The sequence below is a fragment of the Otolemur garnettii genome, unplaced genomic scaffold, assembly GCF_000181295.1.
Source record: "Otolemur garnettii isolate 467f Iridium unplaced genomic scaffold, OtoGar3 scaffold00012, whole genome shotgun sequence".
In the NCBI taxonomy this organism is placed as follows: Eukaryota; Metazoa; Chordata; class Mammalia; order Primates; family Galagidae; genus Otolemur; species Otolemur garnettii.
In genome coordinates, this window is record NW_003852407.1 from 6,722,944 (window position 1) to 6,731,696 (window position 8,753).

At 40.6% G+C, this 8,753-nt stretch overlaps 1 protein-coding gene and 1 non-coding gene across 2 annotated transcripts in view; both read right to left on the minus strand.

Moving 5' to 3' along the window:
• Positions 1 to 484: 484 nt before the first annotated feature.
• HAUS1 (HAUS augmin like complex subunit 1) overlaps positions 485 to 8,753 on the minus strand; it is a 17,385-nt gene continuing 9,116 nt past the window's right edge. The window contains exons 4-9 of the mRNA XM_003784728.1: positions 7,398 to 7,532; positions 6,172 to 6,295; positions 5,422 to 5,487; positions 4,134 to 4,205; positions 3,338 to 3,385; positions 485 to 728 (exon numbers count right to left, since the gene is read on the minus strand). Coding sequence (XP_003784776.1) covers positions 678 to 728; positions 3,338 to 3,385; positions 4,134 to 4,205; positions 5,422 to 5,487; positions 6,172 to 6,295; positions 7,398 to 7,532 — 496 coding nt within the window. The 3' untranslated portion in view covers positions 485 to 677. The remainder of the gene's footprint in view (positions 729 to 3,337; positions 3,386 to 4,133; positions 4,206 to 5,421; positions 5,488 to 6,171; positions 6,296 to 7,397; positions 7,533 to 8,753) is intronic.
• LOC111723565 lies at positions 2,203 to 2,262 on the minus strand. Its single transcript, XR_002772082.1, has one exon. It is a non-coding gene; the product is annotated as a U7 small nuclear RNA (small nuclear RNA).

The window sequence follows — 8,753 nt, forward strand, 5'->3', positions numbered from 1 at the left end:
GCCTGGCTATTTTTTTTTTTGGTTGCAGCCATCATGGTTGTTTGGCGGCCTGGGCTGGATTCGAACCCGCCACCTTGAGTGTATGTGGCTGGCACCTTAGCCACTTGAGCCACAGGCGCTGAGCCTATTTTTAAATTTTTTATATTTAAATTTTTGATCTTTTGAATCATCCCAACATAAGCTGTAAGGTATGGATCTAGTGTCAAGTGCTGAATCATCCATTTTTCTACTATTGATTTAAAAGGTTTTCTTCATAAACTAAATTCCTGCATATATTAACGTGTAGAGGTAGGCAGGTCAGCTGAACAGGAAGAATGACAGCAAACCCCTGGAGAAGGACGACGTTGGAGAAACGTAACTGGAGCCGCACAGCCTTTCCTCTTCACTTGAGCTGAACTAACGTGTACGTGATAACTGTTGTACTGTCACCTAGGAGAGCTCCTGAAGGATTCTTAACCACCAGCCACACAGAAAACCAACAAGAAAGAGAAAAGGGTTTTTTAATACGCAAACTTTATATGGGGGCACAAAAATGCAATATATAAAAAGAAACCATTATTTTGTTAGTGACATTATTATCTCATCTAAGAACACAGAAATTATGTTATTAAGAAACAACAAAGGAAAAAAACTTAAACTGACTTTGTTAGGGGAAAGGTTGTTTATTTTGGCTCTGGTCATAGTTCCATCATATCTACTTTCTTTGTAAGTTCAGCTTCAATGGAATCCTAGAGGAAGAAACACCATAAAACAGATGCTTTAATTTCTAATGTTATTTATTTATTTAATTTTTTTTTTTTTTGAGATAGAGTTTTACTTTGTCACCCTTGGTAGAGTGCTGTGGCATCATAGCTCACAGCAATCTCTAGCTCTTGGGCTCAAGTAATTCTCTTGCCTCAACCTCCCAAGCAGCTGGGACTACAGGTGCCCACCACAATGCCCAGCAGTTTTTAGAGATGGGGTCTTGCTCTTGCGCAGGCTGGTCTGGAACCTGTAAGCTCAGGGCAATCCACCCACCTCAGCCTCTCAGGGTGCTAGGATTACAGGCGTCCAGCCTTTCTAATGTTATTTAAAATAAAGGAAGCAAAGCAGAAAAACATTTAAATAGAAATTTTAAAAACACTGTTATGAATATCAAGTATGTTTTTAGACATTCCCTTGGTTTTACAATTACCCTCTTTCCCTCAAAACCCTTCTCAGAAGATTTACATAAACATCCAAAGGGGAAAAAACCTTTAGAAGGATGAATCTGTACTGATATCTAAATAGATTTTTCTAAACCTTACTCCTAAAGTAAGTACTTCCACAAAATCTGTCATATCACCTCTTTACCATTTGTATTATCACTATCTTCATTACTTCTTATCTGGCCTAAAAATAGGCCAACTGGTTTCTACAGTTTTCTCTCTCTCTCTCTCTCTCTCTCTGGATCTACCCTATACATTGGTTATAGAATAATCTTCCTAAAGCACTAGCCTGATCAAAAAGTGTAGCTTTGAGGGCAGCTCCTGTGGCTCAAAGGAGTAGGGCGCTGGCCCCATATGCTGGAGGTGGCAGGTTCAAACCCAGCCCCAGCCAAAAACTGCAAAAAAAAAAAAAAAAAGTGTAGCTTTGATCACATTTCTCTCGAGATTAAAAAACTTTCAGTTATCCCTATAGCTTTTAAGTTCAAGCCTCTTTATACTGAAGGCGCTTTATATCATAAACCAATTGACCTCTTTCAGCTCTGTCTTACACTGTTTGCTCCTATGAAGTTGGACCTCATCACTTGCCACAGCTGAGAAGTCCTTATGACTTTGCTAATTCTTTCTGCCTAGAATTTTTTTTATTTTTTTTTTTTGTGACAGACTCTTACTTTGTCACCTCAGGAGAGTGCTGTGGCATCATAATTCATGGCAACCTTCAAACTCTTGGGCTCAACCGATTCTCTTGTTTCAGCCTCCCAAGTAGCTGCCATATAGGCACGTGCCACAACACCCAGCTATTTTTTTGTTGCAGTTGTCACTGTTGGTTAGCTGGCCTGGGCCAGGTTTGAACCTGCCAATTTTCAGTGTATGTGGCAGGAGCTGTGACCACTGTGCTATGGGTGCTGAGCCTGCCTAGAATATTCTAATATCTCAACACTCCTTTTTTCTACTATGATAATGTATGCAAAATATTAAAAAGCATAAAAGACCACTATGTTTTTTGTGTGTTATGTGTGGGGGTTTTCTGGTAAGGACTGGAAAACCTGCTAGAGAAATTCTAAAAGCTGTAACACTGCTGGTACTTTTTTTTTTTTTTTTTGAGAGAGGGTTTCACTCTGTTGCTCTAGGTAGAGTGCAGTGGCATCCCTGTAGCTCATTGCAACCTCCAACTCTTGGGTTCAGCAATCCTCCTGCCTCAGCCTCCTGAGTAGCTAGGACTATAAGTATGGGCCAAGATGCTGGCTAATTTTTCTATTTTTAGTAAAGACAGGGTCTTACTCTTGCTCAGCCTGGTTCAAATTCATGAGCTCAAGTGATCCTCCTCCCCCCACCTCCCAGAGTGCTAGAATTATAGGTGTGAGCCACCTGGCCCAGCCTAACCTATGTTTTCTAGTGGAAAATAATATATGTACATACACATTACCAAAGAAATACTAAGATGCATGGGAATGATACACAGCTAAGGAGAAAGGAAAGAAAGATGAAGGGAGTTTAATTAAATTAGCATTTCTCTCTCTCTCTCTCTCTCTTTTATTTTTGAGACAGAGACTCACTCTGTCCAGGATAGAGCGTGGTGGCGTCATCATATCTCAGAGCAATGTCAAACTCTTGGCTCAAGTGATTATCACATCTCAGCTTCCCAAGTAGCTGGAACTACAGGTGCCTGCCACAGTGCCTGGCTAGTTTTTCTATTTTAATAGACAAGTTCTCACTCTCTTTTTTTTTGAGACAGAGCCTCAAGCTGTCCCCCTGGGTAGAGTGCCATGGCATTACAGCTCACAGCAACCTCCAATTCCTGGGCTCAAGCGAGTCTCCTGCCTCAGCCTCCCAAGTAGCTGGGACCACAGGCGCCCGCCACAACGCCTGGCCATTTTTTGGTTGCAGCCATCATTGTTGTTTGGCGGGCCCGGGCTGGGGATTCGAACCCGCCACCTTAGGTGTATGTGGCTGGCGCCTTAGCCGCTTGAGCCACAGGCGCCGAGCCAATAGATAAGTTCTCGCTCTTGCTCAGGCTGGTTTTGAACTCTTGTGCTTAAGAGATCTGCCTACTTTGCCCCTCATAGTGCTAGGATTATAGGTGTGAGCTATTGCACTGGCCAGCATTTATCTCTTTTAAAAACATCTGAAGTTAAAAACCAAGATCTACTTACTAATTCTCGTTTTGCTTCTTCAATTTTCACTTGAGCAAGAGATGGATTCTTTTAGAGAAAAATAAAGCAAGGAAAGGTTATGTTGTCTCAATCCAGACTTAAGGGGTGAAAAGTATCACAATCATTTCAAAAGGCAAAAAATCTTATAGAGGGAATATCTGATATACATATAATACCAATATTCAGCACTTTTTTTTTTTGAGACAGAGACTCACTCAGTTGCCCCAGGTAGAGTGCTATGGCATCACAGCTCGCATCAACCTTAGCCCACTGCGTTCAAGCAATTTTCTTGCCTCAGTCTCCCAAGCAGCAGGGACTACAGGTGCCCACAACCAGGCCCAGCTAGTTTTTGTCTATTTTTTTTTTAGTAGAGACAGTGTCTCATTCTTGCTCAGGCTGGTCTTGAACCGCCTGCCTCTTGCTCCATTGTCCAGGCTAGAGTACAGAGCCATGATCATAGCTCACTGCAACCTCCAACTCCCAGGCTCAAGTGATCCTCCTGGCTTAGCCTCCTGAGTACGGAGGACTACAAGCTTGCACCACCACATCTGGGTAATTTTCCTAATTTTGTAGAGATGGGGGTCTTGCTATGTTTCCCAGATTGGTCTTCAATTCTTGGCTTCAAGTCAGTCCTCCTGCCTTAGCTTCCCAAAGCGCTAGGATTATACACATGAGCCACTATATCTAGCTAAACACTATCTTTAAATACGTGAACACAGATTATCCTCATGATCATGCAGTGCCCTTGGGGAAGGATGAAGGAAATGATTTTTTTTAATTCATTAAAAATAATTACCGGCATTAAGTCTAAATAGGACCCCAATTTTCTCTTCAAAGGTATAGTCTGTCGTTTTAACTCTGCCAATTTCTGGGGGTGAAAAAATAGAATCATAAGGTAATAGAAATATTCACAATGCAATTAAATATTATTCATTTCTGAAATAAAGCATAATAAAGCATTAATATTAGAATATTTTATTTTTATTTTTTTGAGACAGACCCTCACTGTGTCGCCCTCAGTCAGTAGAGTGCTGTGGTGTCACAGCTCACAACAACCTCAAACTCTTGGGCTTAAGCGATTTTCTTGTCTCAGCCTCCCAAGTGGCTAGGACTACAGGCACCTGCCACAACATCCAGCTATTTTTTGGTTGCAGCTGTCACTGTTGTTTTCAGCAGGCCCAGGTCGGGCTCAAACCTGCCAACCTCGATATATGTGGCCAGCACCCTACTCACAGAGCCTATGGGCACCAAGCCAATATTGGATTATTTTAAATAATATATCAAAGAGCTTCAAAGATAAATGGATAGACAAATCCACTCCCAATGGAAACAATATTTGTAATATGCATAAAATAGGAAAGTTATACTCCTGTTTATTAAGAATAGGATTGATGTACGCTATCTAAGAACACAAAAGAATGTCATTGAGAGGAATCAAAATGTAAAAGAACTAGGGTTTCCCATCCATACTTATGAATTTTCAACTTAAGATTCTAAAAATCAAAGTATAAAAAACTTAGGAATAACAAGATAAAACAAAACCCCTAATTTTATCTCCTCCCACCAAAATTTGTGAAAACTTTTATACAAACTAAACACTAAACGCGACTGCATGTGGTAACTACAGGAGTTTGGGGGCATCATTTTATTGTACACTAAAAGAGAAGAAAGAGGAGCACCTAGATGGTTAGCACATTGTTTCTCAACAAATTTGTTTAATAAATAAATCAAAGTATATAACTGGTTCTAGCAAAGTTTCTAGCCTATACTAATAAAGGAAACCAAACAATGTGAGGATATATATATATACATATATATAGCAGTCAAAAATAAAGATATAAATACTGGTGAACATAAAGTACAAAGGTAAACGGAAAGAAAGCAGATCTGTAGTGAATAACAGCCATATAAAAAGAAAAGAATGAGGGGTGACGCCTGTGGCTCAAAGGAGTAGTGCACCAGCCGATATGCCGGAGGTGGCGGGTTCAAACTCAGCCCCGGCCAAAAACTGCAAAAAATAGAAAAGAAAAAATGAAAGAGCAGATTGTAGACTATTATTTTTCAAAAAATTAAAATAAGCTCACCTCTGATAATGCTACTAGAGACTGATGAGACAGAGAAGCATCCATGCCTCTGGCTGAAAGCTGCTCCTAGAATTATAAGAAAGGGGGTTTAGTTAAAAAATTAATTTGGAAGTGATCATGAGTTTTTTTTGGTTTTTTTTTTGAGACAGAGTCTCACTTTCTTGTCCTTTGGTAGAGTGCCATGGCGTCACAGCTCACAGCAACCTCCAACTCTTGGGCTTAAGCGATTCTCTTGCCTCAGCCTCCCAAGGAGCTGGGACCACAGGTGCACACGACAACACCCAGCTATTTTGTTGCAGTTGTCACTGCTGTTTTTAGCTGGCCAGGGCTGGGTTTGAACCCACACCCTTGGTATATGGGGCCAGCACCCTACCCACTGAGCTATAGGCGCCACCCAATTGTGAAATATTTCCAACATATAACACAGTAACTAGGAGATATGAATCATAGAAGAAAAACTGTAGACACCCCTAAGCACTTCTATGTTACATGTGAATCCTTTCTACACTCACATATTTGTGACAAGATGTGTAGAATGCGTGCTTAAGGCCTGAGTTTCAGAGTCTGAATGCCTGAGCCTGAATCTGGATCTGAAGTTAACCATGTAACTGGATCTGCTTTGTAACCATGAGCAAATTACCTATTTTCTCTGTAGTCCCCTCATCTGTAGAAAAGGAATAATCTGATACTGCCTAGTTGTGAGGATGATGGTCGAAAAGAAGCTAACTATATACAATCTTTCATACAAACCTCTGCAGCTTTGATTCCGTATCTGAACTCCTCTGACTTTGCTTTCAGAAAGTCCATGTTCTGAAGACGATGGTCAACTTTGGCTCTTTCTGTACACAGATGCAACTCTGCTTTTTTGAGATCCCTTTGAAAAGTAAAATTAAAAACATCTTCTTCTCATCTTCAGTAAAATTATTATCTACAACTTTTTGGATTCAACTCTGGCTGAGCCAAAGTTAGATAACCCACTTGCTGGATTCCCTGCCATAAATTCTCTATCCCAAACCATCATGCATTCTTCTAGGTTATCTTCCCCTCCATTTGGGATTTTCCTCAAGAAATACAAAACAACTTTAAGATAAACCAGTTATTCTTAGAGAAAGTAAACCTGCCATTCAAAGAAAGCAATTTAATATATCCTAAAGTCAATTTGAAATAGGAAGTCCCAAAGACCTCCCTTACTCAATATGACATGCCATGCCATAGTGCCTTGCATATATCTATCTAATATTTTTGTTTGTTTGTTTTTGGCATTTTTTTTTTTTTTTGGCCAGGGCTGGGTTTGAACCTACCACCTCCGGCATATGGGGCCGGTGCCCTATTCCTTTGAGCCACAGGCGCCCCCTGTCTATCCAATATTTGTTGAACAAATTTATACACCACCAGATTACTTGTGCATATACATATGCTGGAGCCACTGGCTCTAATCTCTGGCACAAGAAGGACTTAAAGAAGGCCATAGCATGAAACAGGGACATAAGAGCTACAGATAGAAAGCACAACAAAATATTATGTGACTTTAAGTTGTATGGTAGTTTATAAGCAAAAAACCCACATGCATTTTGAAAATTATAAAACCACATTAAAAAAAAAGAAATCGTCTGAAGTAAAAGGTGAAAAAGGGCCATACCCACCTACCCCCACCTCCACTTAAAGTTGTACTTACAAAAATGTCTTACAAATTTCCTAATGCGTTTTTTTTTTTTTTTTTTTGGAAACAGAGTCTCACTTTGTCGCCCTCGTAGAGTGCTGTGCTGTCACAGCTCACAGCAACCTCCAGCTCTTGGGCTTAGGCGATTCTCTTGCCTCAGCCTCCCTCCCGAGTAGTTGGGACTACAGGCGCCCGCCACAATGCCCGGCTATCTAATGTGTTTTTTAAACCATACATACTGCCCAAACTAAATTTGACAATGTCCTGTTACTCCTTTCCAATAAAAACTGTCACCATTTTTAACTCAATTACTTACTCTTGCAGACATTTTTCTAATACTAAAGTTGCAGTTAGATTTTTTTCAAGTTTTTCCAGTTCAAGCTTGATTTCTTCATTTTTAGATTTGGTACGAAAAAGATTAGAGGTCAAATCATTCACTGCAGGGATAAAACTAAAAGAAAACTCTGGTCACATAAATGGACATTAAGGACAGTAATTATAATGTTTCTTCATTCCTAAGCATGATTTTATCTCTGTGGATTCTTATATAACCACACTGTTTATACCTTTATGCATTTTTTACGTGCCATTTCCATTTCCTGGAATACCTTTCATCAGCTGGCCTCTTTCAAAACTTGAGATCTACCCTCATGCTGCAATTCACTGCCCCTTCTTCTGTGTTTCCCAGCTACCACCTGTCCATTCTTGAACTGCTGTAGGGGTCAGACCATGCTACACTTTTACTTCTCTATCTTCCTTATCCACCATGAGCAGAGACTGTTCCTGAAGGTTGTTACTACCTTATTCATCTCTGCATCCCCAGTGATTATACACTAGCATACAACTGGTAGCTGGCATCTGCCAAACTGATTTAATTCTATCAGTGTTCCAAAAGTCACCCCTAAAGTTGCCATACATAAGAAAAATAGGAAATTGCAGCTAAATGTACCTTTATTTACAAAATATTCTCTATGCCTTGGCCACTTCTTTGTAAAATTTTGTAATGAATATTTTATAAATAAAGCTACATGTAGAGGCTGGGCATGGTGGCTCACGACTGTAATCCTAGCACTCTGGGAGGCCCAAGTGGATGGATTGCTTGAGCTCATAAGTTCAAGACCAGCCTGAGTAAAAAGTAAAACCCTGTCTCTACTAAAAATAGAAAAACTGAGGCAAGAGGATTGCTGGAGTACAAGAGTTGGAGGCTGCTGTGAGCGATGACACCACAGTACTCTACCCAAGGCAACAGCTTGAGACTCTGTCTCAAAAATAAATAATAAAATAAAATAAAGGTACATTTAGCTCTAATTTGCCACTTTCCCTATGTAGGGCAACTTTAGGGGTGACTTTTGGGAAGTCCTATACATTTCTGCTGCCATATAGCCTACATGTTCTTACACCTAAAACTGTGACAGAGTCTCTCATTTTGTCACCCTCGGTAGAGTGCCATAATGTCACAGCTCACAGCAATCTCCAGCTCTTGGGCTCAGGTGATTCTCCTGCCTCAGCCTCCTGAGCAGCTGGGAACACAGGCACCTGCCATAACACCTGGCTATTTTTTGTTGTAGTTTGGCCGGGGCCAGGTTTGAACCCCCTGCCACCCTCAGTATATGGGGCCGGTGCCCTACTCACTGAGCCAGAGGCGCCTCCCCTAAAACTTCTCTTTCGGCTC